At 38.2% G+C, this 24,076-nt stretch overlaps 1 protein-coding gene across 1 annotated transcript in view; it reads right to left on the bottom strand.

Annotated features, from left to right (window-relative positions):
- The window catches only part of HECA (hdc homolog, cell cycle regulator), a 50,012-nt gene extending 30,692 nt beyond the window's left edge, over positions 1–19,320 (bottom strand). The window contains exon 1 of the mRNA XM_001370281.4: positions 18,631–19,320. Within this exon, the coding sequence (XP_001370318.1) occupies positions 18,631–18,925 (295 nt within the window). The 5' untranslated portion in view covers positions 18,926–19,320. The remainder of the gene's footprint in view (positions 1–18,630) is intronic.
- Positions 19,321–24,076: the final 4,756 nt, after the last annotated feature.

The following is a 24,076-nucleotide window of genomic DNA, read 5'->3' as shown; positions in this document are numbered from 1 at the left end:
CTTGGACCAAGTTAAGAAAACTAGCTTTCTGTGACCGAAGGTAAATAACTATAATGCTGTTTACCTAAAGACCAATATAAGTTAGTCAACCAACTAATTTTCTAAGTAATCATGTAACTGTAAGTTAGTTCACTGACTCCAAAAGTTCAGTTCTTTATGAATAAATTCTCATAAGCAAAGAAAATCTGAGTAAAAAAACCACTATTTTATATGGAATTATTTCAATAATATTGGAAAAATATAAGCAAGTAAGCGACAGGGAAGAGAATAGGAAGGCTCCTAGGACTTGAAGTTTCTCAGTGTTTCACTTTGAAAGCTCTAACAACTTGCCACGTGCTTAGTCATGTAGGGGAAGCAGAGACTTGCCAAATAGAATACACTTGAAAAGTTATTATACATGCAGAATATTTCAATGATGACATCTTATAAAAGTACAGAATACACATATGCTATATTCTTTTCCCATTTATGCTAATTTTTCATGTCATTATACCAACTCCTAAAGACTGTTTCCAGACTAACATATTTTAGGAAATAAATGCCAGCATGCTACAGCAAATTAGGCCATCACTTTGAAATTAATTTCCTTGCTCTTCCACACCCTCAACTAACAACACCAGATACTGTTTTGTAGCATGTTAATCACTGCCCTATAGTGCTCCTTGAAATATCCCCTTTTCTTTTCCAACTCTCCCCTCCCAATTAACCTTTTAAAAAAAGCCTTAGAAAGATCCCACCCAGTCAAAAAACTATTCTCCTAGGGTCTGGAACTGACAGATAAAGCCTTGGGGGCTACAGGTCAAAAATGTTTTTTAAAAGCAAGACTAGCAACCAACAGACAAGTTATAAGATCTGTTTCAACAAAGAAAGGCTTGTCAAAGAGGGAGTGTCAGCACATTTTACATACTTAAGATTAAAATTAAACCACACAATCAAGGACAACAGTCAAGCCTAAATTCTAGCAAAGACCCTAGGTAGCTGCCTAATAAATACATATACAATAGAACACACTTCTAATTTTCTCCTATAACAAAAAGTTCAAAGTGATGTCATTGAAACTTTATACAAGTCATATCAAAATACTAATAAACATCGCTCTTTTACCCCCAAAACAACAGCTTTTAGTATGAAAACTGAAATATTAAAACCAGTAGTATTTTTGAGTTAGAAGTATTGAAAAGTCCCCAACTTTTAGTTTTTGAAATGGATATTCAACTTTAAATTGCATATTATAATCTAGGTCATATACATTCTTCATCCACTAATTTTTTTTTTCTGGACAAAGGGTTAAATGACTAGATTTCATTTGTATCATTAAGATTCAGTGCAAAAAGAGACCTTAGAGATCATCTAATTCAACTTCATTTTACATTTAAGGAAACTGAGGTCCAGCAAAAACAAATATACATACAAAATAGTAAGTAGCAGACCTTTAATTTGAACCAGGCACTTTGATTTCAAATTCAATGTTTTTGGCTCTACACTACAGAAAAGGAGGTCTAGTAGTCTAGACTTCTATGTACTCAGAACATAGAAAACCTTGCCATCTATAGCAGGGGCTCTTAACATGGTTTATTTGTTTTGCATTTTGATAGATATATTTCAACATAATATATGTTTAATATTAAATATATAAAAGATAAGGTACATCTTTTATAAATCTATGCATTTTATTTTATGCATTTTAAAAACTTCATCTGCAAATTAGTCCATAATAGTCTCTAAACTTCCAAAAAAAGGTCTACAGCATAAAAAATGTTCTACAGGGAATATTTCACCTATCTGGACTTTGTGCAAAGTATCCTTCTTTGCTGTACATATATTTTTCTATTTTATGTCTTGATGTTCAGCAGATTGTTAAACAAAGTCATCTTTATGGTCACAGCTATCATACAGTAGAATCTTGTATAATCCCAACATATGCAAGTCAGACCATTCATCAGAGCACAATCTTAAATGAGTTATATTTAAATTGCTCTACCACCTCAAAAGCTTTTTTATGGTCCAACAATAAACATTATGGGACCTTATAATCACCATACTTCTCAAGTCACTCTGAAGGTGTGGTCTGGTCTATGAGAGAAAGTATCTGCCAAAGCCTGTTTATTCTCTCTGAGGAAGAGAAATGGTCAGATAATCTTAGGAACCCTGTATCATTTCTAATGCAGCCAAACTGCTCAATGCAGCAAAAGTCAGTATTTTCCATTAATATATACAGAGTAAATATAGAAAGTGATAAATTATGGAACAGCATGATCCAAGGAGGATCAAAATTACACAGGATTCCAATAAGTCGTGGAAAGATGCATGTTTGGTAAGTCTGTAGCAGCATATTGTCAACAATTAAGAATATGCAAGAATAGTAAGAGACAAAATTGAAAATGTGTATGATTGGAAAAAGAAAATGGCCCAATCATGCAGGGAGAACGTAAGATAAAAGACATCCAGAATGCTGCCTTGGCACCCATGAAATATTAAAAGAATCAGAGGAAGGCCTGCAGGGCATTTGAGATTCTCTATGAAAATATGTAAAGAAGTAAACAAGAACCACAAAAGGAGGAAATGGTATAAATGGGGATGATCTGTGATGGGGAAGATGCATACAGTTCAGGGAGAACAATAAACCATCAGAAGACTATAGAAACTATGTTCAAGTTAAAAACACCATCAAGAAAGCATCCATAATAATTAAATTTACAAATAAGTCATTATTTCAGAATGTTTTAATTACTTCAAAATAGGTGTCAAAATCCTTTAAATAAACAAAATTTCAAGCCAATATCCCTCCAATATTCCTCCTCCTTCAACTCACCTATAATCTATAAATATCAGGATACACCTAAAATAATATTTGAATTAAAATAAGCTATTCAAATTATAAGTTAAATTTTAAATGTCAAGGCTTAAACTCAAAAATATTTTTATTAAGAAAAACTCCAAGTTAAAATGCTGAAGCAACATGCCCAACTAGCATCATGTCTAAATAATTCATCTCAGTAAAATTTATAAGATGTTTTCATAGAATTCATCATGATGATGTTACTTAAATTTTAAAGAAAGGAATAGGTACTATATCTATGATTTCACTAGTAAAAGGAACTCTTTGATGAAGAAATTCTATCTACAATGCAAGTGGGCATCTTCTCTACAACCAACAGTTTCTAGAGTTGTCTAGAGAGTACCAAGACATAGCTAGATAGCTCAATGGATAGTGCACCAGGTCTGGTGACAGGAGGTCCTGGGTTCAAATCCACTTGTTCATATTACACAGTCACTGTGTATCAGTAGCAATACCTGAATTCAGGTCTTCCTGGCTCCAAGGTCAGCATTCTAACTATGGGACAATGCCTCCTCAATTTGAAAAGACATAATAAAGTATGATAAAGAAATCATTGAAAACCTGGACTATCAGGACAGCAATGGAATTGCCCTAAAGGGAATAATTTTGGTTAAGACAAATCAAGTACTTAAGCCTGAATGTGGTATTTATGTTTATTTATTTAAAAAAGAAAGAAAAAGAAAAACACAAGAATCCATTGGGTTATGAGAACAAGTGCTTAGCACAATGCTCAACACAAAGCTTAATAAATGTTTATTGATAGATTGATCCAACTTAACTCTTTAAATGTAATTTGCAAGCTAATTATATTAACCCAAATGAGAAGTTCATCCTCATCTGCAACACAACCTTGTTTAGTTCTTCTTGACTCTTCCTTTATTAACCTGACAAGTACTTTATGATACTTAAGCAGCAAACCTATACTTCCCAGACTTGAATTTAACTTCACTATGGAATTATGATACAGATTCCTTGGTAACGAATAAACTTTCTGCAGGAAAAGAAAAGGGGCAAATTCAGACAGGTCTTAGTAAAAAAAAAAACACACACATACAATTCAGATGGCAAGAGGAGATTAATATATTTCCTTATGAGCTAATCAAAATTAAACACCTTCTCTTCTAAAAATAATAAATACTAACAAAAACAGTAGCCTGAAAAATATTTTAAAGTTTTAAATCCCACAGTAAACTAAATCTTTTAACACTACAGTCCTAAAATTCCTACTTCATGTGACAGTAGAAAAAAGTAAATAGTTTAAGAGATATAAATGGAAGAAATTATGTAGCAGTGGATGAAATTACTTCAGCCATAATGAGGAATGAATTATGTATATACTTATATTGTAGATGTATGCTTATTTAAAAAAAAACTATGCTCAGTTAGCAAAAAAAAAAAAATCAGTTGTGCTAATCAAGAAAAATCAATAATACCTTTGGAAGATACTTTCTTAGGGCTGAACAAAGAAAGGAGACAGAAAGAGCAATGGATTTGAAAGCAGAAGACCTAAATAGAGTTCTACCTCTGTTACTTAACTACTTTTGTAACTGTGGACAAATTAAATCAGTTTAGCTCCGTGGTCCTCAGCTGGAATGGATAATCTCTAAATTGCTCATCCAGTTCTAACATTCTATGAATGGTTTGAGTAAAGAGTTTACACAAATCAGAGGCTCATTTAAAGATCCAGATGTAAATGCAGAGGCCAACACCAAGACCAGCTGTTTCAGATATCTAAGAAGGATCTGCAGGATGTTTCCCAGAACAGAATTAATGTTACTCCCAAGTATTAAAACACAAATCTCATCACGTCATTTACATCTCCTTAGGGGAGGACCTATATTAGTATAGGCAAGCATTCCCCATATTTGAAGATCTCTACTGTGAGCTCTGGAAGCAAAAACTTCCTTCTCAGGAGGAAGTAGCCTTATTCGTCTGAAGTTGGAAAGAAAGCACAGCAATCACAAACACATTTGTCAAAAGCCCACTTGTGCCAGAAGAGCAACAAAGTTAAAATATGGCCAACAAAGAGCCAAATTCATGAAATTCTTTTGATTCAGGGTCACTTGAGAAGGAAATATAAGGAACTGGGTCAATAGTGGTGCACAAAGTGTGAATAAAGTGCTGCTTCTGTTAGTATTACCCGCTTGTCTTATTTGTATGTAAATTTCATTTCAACTAAATAAACAAAATAAGAACCCTGAGGTTTTCTTGCATGGTCCAAGATTTGACCTTGTTATTAGAGTAAGGAAGTTATGTGGTAACTTGGACCCTCAGTGGCCTATGTTTGCAGCTGGGATATGTGAGAAGAGGAGATTCAGTACATAAGTAAATAATGAATTTCAGTATCTGCAGGTTACACAGTAGGAAACTAAACCACCTTGGGATGAGAACAGTATAAGGAGGGTTTGAGGCAATTTAGATATGTGCAAGAAAGCAGCAGGTGGCTGGAGTTGAGGATAATCTGTCAACAGAGGGAAAGAAAGCAGAAAGGCAGGGAGGGAATGTGTTAAGACTGAAATACAGGAAAAAACCTTAGGAATTTAGCAGAAACAACATGCCTTACTGAGTTTAGAAGTCATTTAGAAGGCTTTTGCAAAGCCTAAGGAATCACCCCACACTACCTTCCTGTTTGCAAGTTTGGCTCTCAGAAATCCTGCAGACATAGAGGTTCATCATTTGTCTATTTTGTTTGCTCCATTGGACCTACCTCACCCAAAAAAGTTGTTCAGTTGGGACACTGCGGCTGTTGCTTATCCACCAACTGCCAAGGGCACCTTCCCCTTTTATAGGGTTTCTATAAATTGGCTCTAATGCAACTTTTACCACTATCCCCTCTAATTTTCTGTTTCAAATTCACTGTTTAATATAAAACAGTATTTTGTACTTTGTGTAACATATAAATACTGTAATAATGTTCTGAGTAAGGGCCAATGAAGTTCTCCAGGGAGAAAAGTTCCTGGTTTTGAGACAGCTATTTTGGGTGTGGTGGGAAATTTCTTTGGGGTTCTCAGCTTCATTCCATATTGCTGAAGATACTTGAAGTCTAAACTCTAGTTAGGAAGGATATTGTAATAATAGTCATGTTATAAAGGGGTCTGATTGCATTTTGTACTACAATAGTTGTTACATTTATGTGTTCATTCAGAAACTTAAAATAGAAACTATCAGCTTCAGAATTAGAGTGACAGTATATTAATCTTTGGCTGCTAGCTGCTATGTCCTGAAGGGAGATGGCATGATGTTAACATAAACATTATAGTTACCTCTAGAAAAAACACATACACTTAAAATTTGTCAATTATCCCCATACTTGTTATGAGTAATCTGGATCTCTACTAGACCTAATGTACAGGCTTTCATTTATGCTTTTGCCACATGATATGGTCATTTTCAGAGAATGTGATTTGTTCCATAGTGTATCCGAGCCCATGTGGCATAGGCAGTGTTCTAACCATATTTGAAAATTTGGGGCAGCTAGGTGTCACTGCAGATAAGAGCATCAGGCCTGGGGTTGGGAGGGTCTAAGTTCAAATTTCATCTCAGATACTGCCTAGCTGAGTGACCCTGAAAAAAGTCACTTACCCATGTTTACCTAGCCCTTGTCCTTCTGTCTGAAGAATTAGTACTACGACAGAGTAAGGGTTAAAAAAAATTAAACTAAATTTTTTGCCACGATAGTTCAATTAATAACATAACTAACATTTAACATATACTTCCTCTTAACTCTTCCTGTTGGCTCAAACTTCCCCTAAAAATCTCTTCCCTTTGACTATACTTTTAAAACTGTTCTAGTATTTAACAATGAAATAATCTTGACTCAGTTTCTAGTAAAAAGATGACAAAATATATATTTTATATTAAAAATCACTAACCTTTTGATGGCCACGTTGTTGTTTTTAAGAGAAAGGAAAAACCCTAATTCAATCAAGCTAAAACATCCTATTGGAGAGAGCTGCTGTTTTTACCAGCCAATTCAAAAGTCAAAGATCCTTATTTTTGAAATGCAAGGTTCCCCAACAAGAGTTTGTGATTCAAAATATATTTAAATCACGACCGAAAGATAAAATGGTTTAACAAGGTAATTAATCCACTGTCAGACATAAACAGGGACTAGCCACTTTCTGCTGAAGAAAGAAAAACAAAACAATGAAGCTCTCCTCCCTCTCTTCATTGTGGGAGGCTTTCTATGAAGTCAGCCCCAAAAGTCCTTCCTCTGGCATTTAATTGCCCAAAGAGAACTTCAATTATCTAGCCTCCCATGGTTCAGGAAGCAGAGAGAGCCTGATGCCCCATAATTACTAAAAATACTGCATATAGCATCAAGTGCTGTGGGACTCAATCCTGAGAAGGATGGAGGCCAGTCAACAAACATTTATTAAGTGCCTACTGTGTGCCAGACTCTGTGCTAAACTCTGGGGATACAAAGAAAGGCAAAAAAAATACATTTGATTATAAAAAATGTCCAATAGACATTCATTAATATGAAGTAATAACTTTTATTTGTACAGCATTTTGTAGACCTCAAAGCATGAGACCCCAAGGCAGAATGTCAGCAAAGAGAACATAAGACCTGGTATCTGATCTGGTTTTAAGTCCTGGTTCTGTCATTCACTAGCTATATATAACATGGAAGAAGTCACTTTACTCTTTGAATCACAGTTCCCTCATTTGGAAAATGGGAATAAAACTTGCAGTACCTATCTATATCCAGAAGGTTGTCAGAAAGAAGGATTGTGTGAAGTAAAATTATCTGAGGGTCTCCATACCAGTTTTAATCCCGGGCACCCCCACAGATGAACATAGCAATCAGTTACCCTGCACAAGCCTGGCATGATGGCATGGGCATCACACAGGCAGGACAGCATAACGTATGAAGTGCTGTTGGTTGATCAAAGGATCTAGAAAGATCTGAGGGAGAGACTGAGAGGGAGATTTGCTTCCATTCCTGTTTCTGGGCTGGCACTTTTCTCTGAATTACCTTATCTCTTGATCTCTGCCAAGCAGCAGCCCTGGCTGAAATGGGGAACCAGATTTGTACCTCAAGTTAGAAAGGCTGGAAACTTTACTTCTCGCTTTCTTTCTCTTTACTAATAAATACTTATAAATCTAATAAGTGTCCAAGATTGATTTTCATTTATGAGTGCTTTGTAAAATCCTATGTAAATGTGAACTGTCTGATTTAATCCTAACAATACAATGAGAAAGAAAGGATAAGTAATGTAACCATTTTACATGAGAAAATAAAAACTCTGGGGGTAGCTAGATGGCTCAGTGGATTGAGAGCCAGGCCTTAGAGAAGGAGATGCTGGGTTCAAATGAAGGCTCAGACTTCTTAGCTGTGGGACCCTGGACAAGTCACTTAACCTCCAGTCTATCACTTACCATTCTCCTGGGAGGGAGGGAAACAGAGACGAAGAAAAGAAGGAGGGAGGAAGGGAGGGAGGGATAGAGGGAGGGAGAGGAGAGAGGGAAGGACGGAGAAAGGGAGGGAAGGAGAGAGGGAGGGAGGGAGGGATAGAGGGAGGGAAGGACGGAAGGAGGGAGGGGAGGGAAGGAGAGAGGGAAGGACGGAGAAAGGGAGGGAAGGAGGGAAGGAGGGAAGGAGGGAGAGAAGGAAGGAAGGAAGGAAGGAAGGAAGGAAGGAAGGAAGGAAGGAAGGAAGGAAGGAAGAGACCTAGCAAAATTACTTTGTATAAACTTACACAGCCAATTAAGTGTCAGAGAGAAACCTGAGCCCAGATCATAACTGACCACAAGTCAGTTTCTTTTCTTTTCCTTTTTAAACTCTTACTTTCTGTCTTAGAATCAATACTATGTGTTGGTTCCAAGGCAGAAGAGCCAAGAAGAGCTAAGCAATAGGGGACTTGCCCAGGGTCACAAAGCTAGAAAGCATCTGAGGCCAAATTTGAACCCAAGATCTCCTATCTCCAGGCCTGGTTCTCAATCCACTGAGCCACCTAGTTGCCCCTCCAATGCTCTTTCAAATCCATCAAGCTGCCTATGCAAAGACCCTCCTCTCTCATACTAAATTACACTACACTTTTTGGGTGGCCAGGAGATTGCTTGGGCAGGTGGTCCCATGTGTACATACTCAATTTTTTAAAACTGCCAGCAATAACATCTGAATGGAACATTCAATCATAGCCTCCTCTTCAACAAGATCTAGTCTCTCACAATACACTTCCAATTCCAATGCCCTTCAGTGCTTTAAAATACAGTAATTATAGATAAAAGGGTTTTCATAAGGGCAAGAAGGGACATTCCTTTTCCTGCCTCTTCTAGTGTTAGAATCATTTAATCCAATACTCTCACTTCCATTTTTAAAAAAATGAGGACCATAGAAACCAAGTGACTTGCCCAATATCATTAATACCTCTTGCCTTGCCCACTTTTCATGAAGCTAATTACTAAGAACAGATTCATAATACCCCATTGTTCTAATTTGATGATTTTTAATGGGTTTTTTAAAACAACTTTGTTAAAGCCTTGATTTTTCTTACTTTTAGCCCCCAAAAGCATTCTGAATTTCTTCTCTAATTATTCCCCTTCATTTTCTATACAAGTGGTGGCAAAATCAAATAGAAACAAGGGCCACTAAACCATAAAGATCCCTAAGGGCCAGATGACAAAAAACCACATATTGATATGATCTAGGTTTTATTGTATTTTTATTTTGTTAAATATATCTCAATTAAATTTACTACCACATTGAGAAATGTTTAATAACCCTGCTTCATCCTATGCACACCCTCTTCAACTTCAACTCAAATTCAACCCTTGGCTTACCTCTACTCTCCCTCTCTTTAATTCCTAGTTCCTATCAAAAGATATTTCTTTAGCTAGATCATCAGATTTCTGCCAGGTAAAATCTGATTAAGAAAAGGGAAGGGAGGAAAAAAATCAAGAAGTATTTATGTTAAATCAAATACCTCTACAAAAAATGAGAGCTATTAAGGAATTTTTTTGCTACACAGACAGAAAGCTACATCCTATTTGCATAGTAGGGTCCTTTCAATCTAGCCAATACTTTACTTTATCGGCTGAAAGAATGCTGTCTTTGGAGCATACAGAATCCTGTACTGCAAGTTCTGCTGACACTTGGACAAGTTACTTAACATCTCTGGAGTTCAGTTAACAGAACTGTAAAATGAAGAGATTGAGTCTAGATGGTGTCTTAAGGTTCTTCCTGGTGTAAACTACAGTCCTGGTCCAAAACTTTCAAAATAATCATTCGCCCTGATATGGACCAAGAGAACACCCATCATACAGATGCCTATAGTGTTTCAAAGTCCTATAATGCAATCCTAACAACATTATCAGTTGATAAGATGCATTTGCTGAACATTTGTTTGCCACTAACTCACAGATGAGTACAATAATCAATTAATAAACATTTATTATAAGGGCCTACATTGTGTCAGGCAAGGTGCTAGTGATTAAAAAAATAAAAATAAAAAAAAAGCAAGAGAAAGTTCCTGTCCTTAAGAAGCTCACAATCAAATGAGTGAGACATGCAAACAAATGTACACAAACAAGTTATATGGAGGATAAACAGGAAATAATAGAGATAGAAAGCACTAGAATTAGAGTGGGGTTAGAGAGACTTCCTATAGAAAATGATATCTTAGTTGGGACTTAAAGGAAGCCAGGGAAGTCAGTAGACAGAAACTGAGGACTGAGAGCTTTCCAGGGATGGGGAAGAGCTAGAGAAAATGTCCACTACAGCTGAAAGATAGTATGTCTTAGTTATGGAAGAGCCAGAAGGCCAATGTTACTCGATCAAAGACTATATGGCAGGAAGCAGGAAGCAGGAAGCTGGGAAGTAGGAAGAGACAAGATTAAAAAGGGCTTTAAATACCAAAGAGAGCATTTTGTATTTCACTAGTTCACTGACTAGGATGGTGACATTATCAGACCTATGCTTTAAGAAAATCACTTTGTTAGTTGAATGGAGAATGGACTGGAATAGAGAGGAACTTGAGGCAGGCAGACCCACCAAGCAGGCTATTGCTATAGCCCAGATGTGAGGTAATGAGGGGCTACACTACAGTGACGGCAGGAACAGAGGAGAGACAGGAAACCAGGATGTAAAATCCAGGTCAGATTGACTACTGAAGACTATTAGACACCCACCCACTCCCCCACCCCCCAGCAGGCCTTCAATGGATGATACTCCTTCAGAAACTTTAAAGAGAAATAAAGGAAGTCTTCCATCTAGCCATGGAATTTGTGATCTAAAGCAGTCAGAACATAAGGTGAACTATTCTAGCCAAATCTTGATTCAGAACACCTTAGCACTTCTCAAACTAAAATATCAACAAAGAACTATATGCTAAATTTATACACTTTGTTGTAACTTCTTTCTAAAGATATTTTCAAAGAAGCACTTTATTGGACTGACTCAAATGGTAAAATTTCCAGATGTGTGACAAGTAAGCAAGAAAGGAGCTCTTCAAGGCTGAGAATTCTCATTCCTACTAGAAGACAAAATGTAAAGAAAGGGAATTAGGTAAATCACCTTTTACCAATCCTAATTACTATGAGGATTTTAGAAGATAAAGCACTTTGAATCCAAAGTCTTTTAAAATACTTGACAGAGCTGCATTCTAGATAAGGAAAGAAAACATCCCCGGTTAACAACACAGGATAATGGCTGGTGAATTGAAGGGCAAGGAAATGCTCACATTTTCTTCAATGCAAGGGGAGAAAAAAAGCAATTGAAATAACTAAAAATTGAGTTGATTACTTAGGAAGGAAACTGCCCAATATCTAGAGTTCAACAAATATTACAAGCCTAGGATATGAACATGTAAAGATAATCTGGTCCACAATAAATGGGTCATATTCTTAAAGTTCACTTCTGCATTCATAATTCATTGGCTCTCTAGAACTTGCATATCCTTCCAAATAGATAATCGGATTCCAAGGCTAGACCACAAAAAGCCTCTTTCGTTAGCAGAAATAAGCATTGCATCGGCCAGGTATAAGGTGCGAGAACCAGAAACCAGTTAAAGATACATAATAATCCTTGCCCTCAACTTTACCAAACTAGTCAATTAATTCACAATAAATTTTATTAAGAATTGTCCTTCCATACTTCCAAAAGAACTTGAGCTTGTTTACTTAACCCATAATGTAATTTAATTCTAGCAGTAGGGACAATTCATATTTACATGGCACTTAAAAGACAAAGAACTTTCCTGTCAAAAGGGACCGTGAGATAACAGCTCACATTTTTTCATCAATAAGGAATAAAAGCATGGTCCTCACAAAAACCCTTGAAATAAAGTAGTGATCTATTACATAGATCTAATTTTACAATGGAAAACTCGGAAAGCAAAAAGTTACTTGTCCAAGGTGAGGCAGCTAGAATGTATAGGAAGTAGAACTCCAGACAACTTTGGTATCCTTTCCATTATGCCATCATTTCTCAAACTTTTTGGTCTCAAGATCCACATTGCATTCTTAAAAATTATCTTTAAATTATTGTGGGTTATGTCTATCAATATTTACTACATTAGAAATTTAAAGTTATAAAATTTTAAAATATAATTCATTTAAAAATATTAAACTCATTACATGTTAACATAAGTAACCCATTTAAAAAAAAACATTTTCTAAAAATATATATTATTAAGAAGAGTGGCACTGTTTACATATTTTTGCAAATGTCTTTAACTTCAAGCTTAATAGAAGACAGCTAGATTCTCTTACCTGTTGCAGTGTTGTTCCGGTCGAAATATATTAAGATCTAATCTCATCTTGATGTGAAGTTGGAAAAGAAGAGGATTTTAGCAGGCAAATATATCTGAATATTATTATAAAAATACTTTGATCTTTTGGATTCACTGAAAGGGTCTTGGGGGTCCACAGGTCCATTGGCCATATTTTAAGAACCACCAAACTATCTTGTATAGATTTCTAATATAATTTCTGTGTTCAGAATTCAACCTCAAAATGCTAGGACACATCTTCTCCAGCTTGAGGATGTAAAGGCAAAAATGAAAAACAAGAAGGAGCAACTTGGTGCAGTCTAGACTAGCAAGTGGTGGGGTCTAGACTCAGGAAGACTGAGTTCAAATCCAGATTCAAACCCTCACTACCTATATGACCCTGGGCAAAGGACTTAATCTCTCTGTGCCTCAGTTTCCTCAAAATGGCATAAAGCATAGTTAAAAGGATCAAATGAGATATTTTTTTAAACATTTATAAGTGCTTCTTAACATGCACCAGACAAATTAAATGTTAATTGTTATCATTATGCTCCTGACTCACTAGTTTCTTTCAAAGCTCAGTTTAAGCACTACTTTTCTTACAAGGTCTTTTCTGATCCTTCCAATTATTGGTGCCTTACCTCCAAAAAATTTTACCTAGACTATTTGTGTGTGGGGTTGGGGGTGGGAGGGAGGGAGAGCAGGCAGGAGAGAGTGAGTGAATATATGTTGCTTGCCCTGACCCATTATAATAAGGCCCTGTGGCCAAGGACTGCTTCATTTCTGTCTTCATATTCCCAGGGCTTAACAACATGCTTGGAGCAGAATAAGAGCTTCATGAATGCTTGTTGACTGACTGAAGGAGCTTACATTCTACTGAAACACCCCCCACACCACAAAACAGGACTGAGGACACACACCATTGGATCCAACAGTCATCAACTACAAACTTGGGTGAAATATCAGATTTAGAATAAAAGGGACCCGAGAATCCAACCTCTTTATGGTACAAGTGAGAAAACTTGGGCCTTGGAGAGGCAGAGGAGAGATTTCAATAGAAGCCAGGACTCTAATGCCAGAGTCCTCACTTCCTACATCCTGCTGCCTCGGAATAGCACCTCCCTGAAGGGAATGGAGAGTGTTGTAATCCTGAGGCAGGGCTGCAATATCTCCAGCTGCACTCTCCTGGTTCCTTCCTCTCCACCCCCACAGCCTACACTATTTTAGCAATATGTTCTTAATGGGTGGCCCTACCTCCCCCACAAAGACACCAGATTAATCTTTTTTAAGTACCACCTTGTGCCCTACTCTTCTCAAAAACATTCACTAGCTCCCCACTACCTACAGAATAAAGCCCTAACTCTTCACACACACACCATGTTCCAGACAATCTGGATGACATCCTCCTGAATGACACAAATTATACTTTCCACCTCCACACCTTGACTCATGGCACTGTAGGTGCCCATAATGTCCTCGCCTCACATCTTTTGTCTACTCATCCTTCAGAGCCCAACTCAATGCTCTCCCCACTAGGGGCCTTATCATATTGCTCAGTCAGAAAGAGTCTCCCTTTCCTCTTCACTCTCCAGTACTATACTTAATTCGATTCCTATTCCATTTATCCTAAATTCCATTATATTTTACCACATTTCTGTACATGTTGTATTTCCCAGACTCGATCATAAGTTTTAAAAAAGCAGTATCTACTAATATTTTGTACACCACCTGGTACTTTGTACAGTCAATCCTCATTCTTTGCATGAAATGAGCTGAATGAATAAGAATTTCAAGGGGCACCTTGGTGGCAACAGGGATTAACAATAACAAAAGCTGAGTAATTTGTGGATGGACTATTGTACTCAATATAATACAGAGATATTATGTAATGTATTGAGAATCAAGACCTTCCAAATTGATATAAATATATATAAGATAGATGAAATATAGGCATAAGAATTTCATAGGTGCCAAGAACAAGGGAAAAAGGTAATAATGATCTGAAAATTATGGCTTAATTATAATCAACTGGATAACAAATCATCTCTCCTTTACTTCCCCCCAAAATATGTGCCTAAAGTAGTCATAATGAGGCAATACATACTTAAAAATGAAGCTTTTTTTTTTACCCTTTCCCCATAAGTTCCTACAAAAAGTGGCAAATATCCCCAATTCTATAAGAGTAAAAAGATGTCTCACACCCTCAAATCTCTTCACAGAAGATATAAAGATATTATAATTAATGTCCAACTTATCCTATATTTCAGCCAGACTTACAACAACCACAACCCACAACTTGCACCAGTGACTATGCTTTCATTTGTGATAGGAATCAGTTTTTATTTTCTTGCATAACAAAGGAACAATTAAAAACTAAAATGGAACTAGTCAGATGATCATATATAGTCAAGTAAAGTTGTTTAATGATGGTCCAAGCAGAAATGAGTTAAAAGGGATGGGAACAAGGAGAGTAACAACAATGTAAAAAAGGACATCAATTTAAACTTCTCAATTTTTTTAAATATAGGAAGCCCTTGAATTTAGGTCCTGATCACTTCTGCTTAGCAACTACATGACCTTGGGAAAAACCACTTAATTTCTCTAAAGCTGTTTCTTTCTTCACAAAGGATAATAAAGGGGATAGTAAAGACTTAACCACTGTTAAGTCTACCTAGTCTCCAGTCAAGTAAGTGAAAACACCTAAAAAACACTTCAAAAAATATTCCACATATCCTTTCTATTGCCCCTCCTTTTCATTATAAATTTACCAGTATTACTCTTCCACCACAACCTCCCTCCACTCATTCATCCCCCAAAAAACCTGACTAGATTTAGCCCACATGCAATTATTATGAACTTTATTTTGAGCCTTCTCAGATTTGTGTCAATTTTACAACCTATTAGAGATAAGGATCTCATCTTGTACTATTCTATCTCCTAACATGAACTCTTTAATAAGGTTTGCTTTATCATTCTTAGTGGCAATGCAACCATCTCATTCTATTCTTTCAGTTTTTCTACCTAATAATTAGACTGAAACCAAAAACTTCATAGCCTCTAAAGACTTAAATATTAATCTCTCAGCTCATTCCTTATGAGAAAAACTGTTAAATTTCCAGATGATTTTAACAGGTGAAAAACTTGTCAAGAGATTCCTAGTGCCACAAGAGATGATCCCATTCATGTAGATCTAACCAAAATCTAACTAGCCCACACTCTGCACAGGAACAAGAAAAAGGGGGAAGAAACTATCTGATAGACCCACCTAGATACTAAAATGTACTGAAAATAAGACTAATTTATTGCGAGTTCTTATAGAAATAACCCTTTAAACAAAGAAGAAATGGGACTCAAATCCCTTAGACTTAAAAAGGTAAACACCAAAGACTATAACAACACTTGAATCAATAGGATTAGAGGTGAAATGGCATTGTTTTATCTTTGACAGGGAACCAACTGACTAGACTAGAAATATTAAAGATGAAGGAGTATATCTTTGGATGTAGAAATGGGAAGGCTTTTCTTTAGGATGTGTCAGATTGGTCTCACCTAATATATTTTATTAATTATCTGGAAGGTGTACAAAAACTTCCACATTTTCAGATGACACTAAACTTTGCAGTGTGGTAAAGTGCCAAACTAATGAAGACCAAATTTAGGAAGATCTGATAAGTTCATTCCAGGAAAGGAAAAAAATGCAAATTGTAATATAGACAAATATAAGGTATGCACCTATAAAATACCTAACTGAAGATATAAAATATGGAGAGTCCTCCCCAAAGATGCAGATCTCAGCTCATTCATGCCTGCTCATTTTATGTAGCTCTTGACCAGGTCCACAGAGTACCAATCTGATGGATTGGACAATGCCAACCCAGGAAAAAGTTAAGTTTGAGATAGTTATTATTGCTTTTGTTCTCTGAGGATGTCTTCTCCATAGGTTGTAACCAAAAATGGAGAAGGGGAAGGATCACAGGGTCATGAACTTGGAAGTGGAAGGAACCTAAAAATCAATCTGGCATAGCATCTTTATTTTAGGAAACGGAGATCCACAAAGTTTTATAAAGCAACTTACCTAAAGTCACAAAGATGGTTATTTATCAGAAGCATATTTTAAATCCAGCTCCTCTTATTCAAGAACCAAGACTTTCCCCACTATATCATGCTAACACTTCCAAAACTTTAAGACTGTAAAAAATTAAGGAATCTTCATCCTAGAGAACAAGAGCTAAAAGGGAGCAGAACGAAAACTTTAAAATAATAAATGACCGGGGTAAGAGGAAACAAAACTTTCAGTTTGAACAGGGTAAATTTAGGACACAGAAGTACTCGTTCAAGTCACAAGTTTAAAAAAAAGAATTTTATTATTATCTCCCCACTACCAAGGAGTGGTAGGGGCAGATAATTTAAATGGATTTTTAAAAGTCTAGACATATTCATGAAAAACTATAAGCAGTTGCTAAGTGAAACTGATTTGTATATGTAAATATATAAAGAAATATAGATATAATTACATACATACACCTAACCTTTAAAGAGGAATTCCAGGAGGACCCATCCTCCCATTTTAGATCACTTGAAACTCTAAATGCAAAAACCAACAAGAAGCATCATAGATTATATAGCAAGTCTCACGGTCCTTTTGGAAATCAGAAACAATCTGAAAAATCAAATAGTAGTTAATAAGTTGCATACTTAATGTATATCTGCCTGCAATTCTCAGTCCTTCACTGGCATTCCACCAGGGGCATCCATATAGACTTTGCCTGGGTTTATGATGCACCTTTATGATAACCAAAAACTACTAAAGAGTGCCCAAATGGAGCTAGAAAACACAGAGCTAAATGAAACTGATCCAGTGAGTTTAAGAAACCAGCAAGTAACCAAAAGGTGTATTATTAAAAGAAGACTACTCACTCTAATTATTGCGCTTTTTGATTATTCAATTGTTCAAGTAATTTAAGTAAATTCAAGTAAAAAGGTCACTTCAAAATCAGAGCCATAACCAAGGAGACCTGCAGTTTTGTTTTTATTAACCTGCACTAACTACTTCTTCAATCTTTTCCTATTAATAGCACTGAAGGAGTGCTCTAAAAAATGCAGGTGCACCACCTAAAAAAAGTGACCCATGTACCTAACAAATCCTTCCAAAGGCTGAAGACAATCACTGAGACATCCTCCGAAAGCATACCGATCTGCTACCTTTTCTCCACCCCACGACACAAACACAAAAGCATCCCAATTTTTCTACCTTTCCCCCACCCCTATACATAGACACACAAGCATCCCAATATTTCTGCCGCCTTTCCTCCCTTACTAAACACACACATCAAACACCACCTCCTTCATCAAAATGGTTGCACAGAACCGAGCAACTCAAAGAAGTACTTGTTACAAACTTTTCTAAGCCTCATAAGTTGCAAATCTGCCATATTTTAGCCAACCATTCAAACACCCTTCCCAACAATGTAATGTATTTGGAATCCACAGAAAACTTTGGGTCCCCCCCCAGAAAAAAAAAATTGTAAAGCAGAATTACAAAGTTTTAACTCTCGAGTACATAGTACATAAATCAACTTGCGAATCTCTTCCTTCCTCCAGCAAATTAAACAGCCTGTCTCACCCCAGTGTGAAATTCTCTCGGGAGCCCAGTCACCTGCGGCCACGAGGAGAACAAATCCTGATCTGCAAGAACTAGTGTTCCTTCCTTCTCCCTCCTTTCATTTAAAGTGGGGTCCCCACAGTGGTGCCCAAGTTTTCCACCCGCTCATCCTCCCTAACTTGGCAGCCCCCCTCTTTTCGACCCCCTCACAAAGCCAGGGAGGAAAAACAGGGGTCGCGAGGAACGGACCTGGAGCAACCAGTGCCCACTGCCCGCCGCGACGCGGAACCCGGGCTTCGGAAGAGCTGTCACCGGCCCGGGGGTCCGGGCGGGGAGGGGAGTTACTACTTCCCGACTCTCGCATTGTCCACGCGCCTCAGGCGCCAGACCGGGCGGGCCCCGCCAGCTCCGGAGGAAGTTGCCGCCGGAGCGGCGCGGCCCGGGCCCCCTCCCTGGGTGAGCCCTGGCCGGCTTACCGCTCTTGGCGTCGCTTGAAGCGGCCACGGCCGCAGCTGCCGCCGCTCCCGAGCCTGCCGCCGAGCCCGCGCCTGCCGCCGCTCCTCCGGCCCCAGCCGCTCCCGCTCCGGCTCCAGCCGCCGCCGCTCCCGCCGCCGCTCCCGAGCCTGCTGCCGCGGCCAAGGCTCCCCCGCCCGCCACGCCGGCCGCTGCTGCTGCCGCCGCCAGGGCCCCAGCTCCATTTTCTTGCTCGTCTCCGCTGCTGTTGGCGCGTTTGTTCTTGCGGCCACCTTTACTGCTTTTGGGGTTGGGCATCTCGCGAGGATCCGGGGCCGCCGGGCTTCAGCGAAGGCGGCTCCCCCGGGGGCGGCTATTCATGGCCCCCGCCCCACGCCCGGCGGCTGCCGTGGCCGCCCGCCCCGTCTGCAGCGGAGCGGAGAATGAAAGGCGCGGGCTAGGGTCCCGGTCTATTCATGCATCTCTCGCTCCATCCCTCACCAGGTTCCCCCGCCCGCCCAGCTTCCTGGGGCTCAGCGGCGCACTCGCAGGGGCCAGCAGCAGCCGCGGCCGCCGCCTGCTTCTGGGGCGTGAGAGAGAGAGAGAGAGAGAGAGAGAGAGAGAGAGAGAGACACTTGGGAGCCGGAGGGAAAAGGCGGGTCTCCAGCTTGTTTTGATTCTGCTTCTCCTACACGCTCTGTCCCCGCCCATCGCCCGTGACGACACGCGAGAAGTCCTGCTTGTCACGCCCACAGGGTGACCTCACTGGTGGAGGACCCGCCCCTGTGATGTCACGAGTCCTCCCCCGAGAAGGGGCTCACCTTTTTTTTGGTGGAGTTCTGCGAATGGGCTTTTGACAGACCCTACCCAGTGTGATGTCACTGAAGAGCCCAGGATCATCCTTTCTTATGCGGTTCCAAATTCCCTCGGAACGGTTCCTGAAAACAGTAGAATTAGGACTTTAAATGACTAAAGAGTTAGAGACTGGGAGTCTACTTACTAGATTATCGGTTTAAATCAAACTTTTAAGAGACAATAGATTGGGGGGGCCGAGGAAAGCTGGGTGGCTCAATGGATTGAGAATCAGACCTAGAGACTGAAGGTCCTGGGTTCAAATTTGGCCTCAAACACTTCCCAGCTGTGTGACTCTGGGCAAGTCACTTAACCCCCATTGCCTAGCCCTTACCTCTCTTCTGCCTTGGAGCCAATACATAGTATTGATTACAAGACGGAAGGTGTAAGGGGTTTAAAAAGAGACAGACAGAATAGAAGTTAATCATATTACAAAGACAGAAATACTGAAAACCAAGTTGGTAGAAACAAAATTTAGGTAGGAGTACAGGATCATCGATTTAGAGCAGGACCTTATTGGTCAGTCACTTAGACCAGTCCCCTCTATACAGATTAGGCAAGTAAAGCCCAAGGAATTTGTCCAAAGCAACAAAGATTACAAGTAGAAGAGCCGGGATTAGATTTCATTTCCTCTAAACCCCAAACCCAGCCTAAGAGGAAAAAAGGGGAAATGAGAAGGGAACAAAGCATTTTTATCCACTGATTACTATGTACTGGACCCTGTCCTAAGAGCTCTATGAATATCATCTCATTTGAGACAGTTCAAACCCAACCTCAGATACTTCCTAGCTGTGTGGCCCTAAGCAACGCACTAAAAAAAAAAAAAAAAGTTTGCCTCAGTTTCCCCATCTGTAAATAGGGATAATAATAGCACCTACTTTCCACAGTTGTGCAAAAAAAAAAAATTGTAAAGCATTTAGCACAGTGCCTGACACATAGTAAACACTATAACTTATCTATTATTATTGTTATATTATTTTTAAAATGTGCAAAGTTCTTTATATCTATTAATCAATCATTTGAATCTCACAACTCCATTAGGTAGGTGGTATTATCCTCTTTTTACAGAGGAGGAAACAAAGGTTGAGAAAGTTTATATGGCTTGCCTAGAGTTAGTCATACAGTTAGTAATTGTCTGAGTTAACATTTGAACTCCTGACTTCAAATCCAGTGTTTATCTACTCCCCCTACCTACCTTGAATCGACTGAAATAAAAAAGGTTGCCTCTTGTCCAGTTTCATTGGTTATCTGTATAGTCTTTCCATAACCCTGGAGTTGTGAAAAGAGAACAGGAATTTCAGCCTTGTTCTAGTCTCTGCTTCCATATTTACTAGTTTTGTGGTCGTAGTGACATGGGCACTGTACCTCCAGAAACCCAGGGGAACTATTATCAGGGAAACTCCCTTGCCTTTGCATCCCCATGACTCCGAACCTAGAAACACCCAAAGACCCCCCCCCCCCAGGTCCTGAGATGTTTATCCTCTTTGATTGTCCTCTAGATTTAAGATGGACAAAGAGATGAATCTTTATGCCTCCAGGCAGACCCCAGTCAGAATACCACCCCACCCCACCAAATGCCTGAGGGCTTACTACTTACTGTCCACACCAGGATATATCTGGATATATCTGTTGTAAAGGGTAAAAAAGCCCCAGAACTGATGTCTTCTGGAGGACAGCTTTTCCATCCATGCTGTCCTCCCAGGGGGGAACACCCTCTCCATTCATGCTGTCCTCCCAAGAACTGCTCCCCATCTTGCTGTCCCACCTTGCTATCCTCCTGGCCATTCTCAACATTACTTTCTAAATTAATAAATTTCTCTTTTTGTTTTTAAGCTAAGTTTTGGAGTCTTGCATGCTTGCAAAAGGTATCCTTCCCAAATCCCAGGGATGCACATCTGAACCCCATAACAGTAGGTGTTTTCTCATCTGTAAAATGTAAAAACTATACCTAATTGTCCTAGGGAAGGCGCTTTGTAAATCTAAAAGCACTATATTAATGTGATTTCGTATTTTAATAAATAGTGAAAGACTTAGAAACATATTGGCAACTTTAAATCTTCTAAGACTTTTAGTGTTTTAAAAAAATCAAACGTTCAATAGAAATTAAAAGAAAAAAAATCACTCTCCTATAATCTCCTAAGAGGGATTTTATTTATATATAAGTAGCTGTGGTTACCTTCCACACATTCTCACAGCTTCCAACTACAAGTCATCCAAGACATGGAATTGGAACCCCGACTTGCAATCGGCATTGTAATTGGTTTAAAGGGCACCTTGTTATTCCATCTCTTATTCAAATAAACTTGATGAATAAAAAAGAAAGCAGGAGAAAAGTCAGGTGATTCCATTCCCTGTTCATTCCAGATGCCATATTATCAGGCTAATTCAAACTCAGAGAGGAGATAATAGACCTAGCTAATCATACCATTGAGGCAGAAATGCTGAAAAACAAGAAGACAAGATGACAGAAACAAAGTAAGGGGAGTAAAGAGCATTAATGGATAAACTGCAAGTCTTGGAGTCCCGTCTCTCACTGCCCATATCCAGTCTGTGGCCAAGCCCCTTTGATTTGACCTTTGTAACATCTCTAGCACGTGCTTCTTTCTCTGGCACTGCCACCACCGTAGGGCAGCAGTCAACTGGTAGGTCACTTTGCTCATCCTCCACTCTCCTCTTAAATCCACCTCAACATCCTATTCACTAAACTTCCTCGGCTTCCCATCACCTCCAAGATCACTTACAAGGTCTGTCTCCAAGCCCTTCATCACCAGGTCCCTTCCTACCTTTCCAGCCTCCTTACAGTGGCACCTCCTCCCCCAGTGTACTCTGCAGTCCAGTAACACCAGCCTCCTTGCTGTTCCTCAGAAAGACATTCCAGCTTCTGTCTAAGTATTTTCTCTATCTCCCATGCCTAGAATTCTCTCCCTCAATATCTCTGCCTCGGCATTCCTTCAAGTTCAGCTGAAATCTCACATTCCTTGGGAAACTTTTTGGGTCCCTTTTAATTCTAGTGCTTTTTCATCGTTAATTGTTTCTCACTGATCATCTATATAGGATATATATATATACACACACATATATATTTATTTATTTGTTTGTTTGTTTGTTCGTTTATTTATTTATTTATTTGTTTGTTTGTTTGTTTGTTTATTTATTTATTTATTTGTTTATTTATTTATTTATTTATTTATATGGTGTAAATATGTGCCCTAGTTTTGGGATAGGGTCTAAGCCCTGAGATCTCAAGGTAAATTGAATTCTACTGGTTATTAATTAAGAATCCAGAAGTGGCAGTAAAAAGTTAGTAATCGTACTTGAGTTTGATCCAAAATCCTTTCTAGATTCTTAGAATTGACTCTGGAATTAACATTGGCTAACATAAAGAAATACACGTGATCAGGCTGAAAATTACAAGTAACAAACAGTAGTTCTGATACCAGCACTGGAAAAAGCTTGCTTAAGATGCTCTCTCTTAATAACTGATATTATATTTATGTTTCCTATCTCTTAATAACTTAATATTTATTTTTCCTGTTTCTTAATAGCTGATATATTTGTTTCCTGTATTGTAATAGCTATTTTATATTTATGTTTCCTTTTCCTTTTTTTGGAAAATAGAAATAACAATTCAGCCTTTCAGGGTAAGGTTGCCATGATAAATAAAGATAGGTAAACAAAATGGATGAATGTCTTTTGTTGATAATATGCAATTAAATAGGCAACACATATCTCAGAGAGCCTCTTGTGAATGCAAATGCTGAAAGATTATAATGTAAATGCTAAATAAGTATAATAATAACTCATTCATATAACAGTTAATGTTTGCAAAGCATTTTGTATGCATTTTCTCTTAATGACCCTGTGGAATAGGGGCTGGTATTATCATTTTATAGATGATGAAACTGAGATAAAAAAAAAGTTCAATGACTTGGCCATGGTCATACAGCTAGTAAGTGTCAGGGGAAGGATTTAAATCCATATTTTTCTGACTTCAAGTCCAACACCATTAATTATGTCATGATGCTTCTTAATAGGCTACTACCTTCTAGTGTGTTCAGTCATTCAGTCGTGTCCAATTCTTTGTGACCCCATATGCAGTTTTCTTTGCAGATTCTATCCTGGTTGGCCATTTCCTTCTCTAGCAGATGAAGGTAAATAAAAGGTTAAGCGATTTGCCAGAGATCACATAGTCATTAAGTTCTGAATTTGAACTCAAGTCTTCCTGACTCCAAGCTAAGTATGCTATCCCCTGAGTCACCTAATTATCTCCACACCTTCTGGCTAGTCTATTCTAAAATATCATAAATATATATATATATATATACATACATACACATACACATACGTGTGTATTTATGTATAAAGTCACTCCTGAAATTTATATATATATATATATATATATATATATCCACATGTATATATTCCCACTCTTTACAAAATTATTCTAAAACAATAAACACTATTGTAAAGCTACAAAAAAAGATGAATTCCCCACTCTACTCATTTCCACCTCTGTGTTCTGTTCATTCTGCTAATTCTATACAAAATGCCTTTCTCATTATCTGCCAAACAAGCCACAAACATTTAATAGGCATTTACTATGTGCCTGACACTATG

The sequence above is a fragment of the Monodelphis domestica genome, chromosome 2 (genome assembly GCF_027887165.1).
Source record: "Monodelphis domestica isolate mMonDom1 chromosome 2, mMonDom1.pri, whole genome shotgun sequence".
NCBI lineage: Eukaryota > Metazoa > Chordata > Mammalia > Didelphimorphia > Didelphidae > Monodelphis > Monodelphis domestica.
This window is presented reverse-complemented; position numbering and strand designations above follow the sequence as displayed.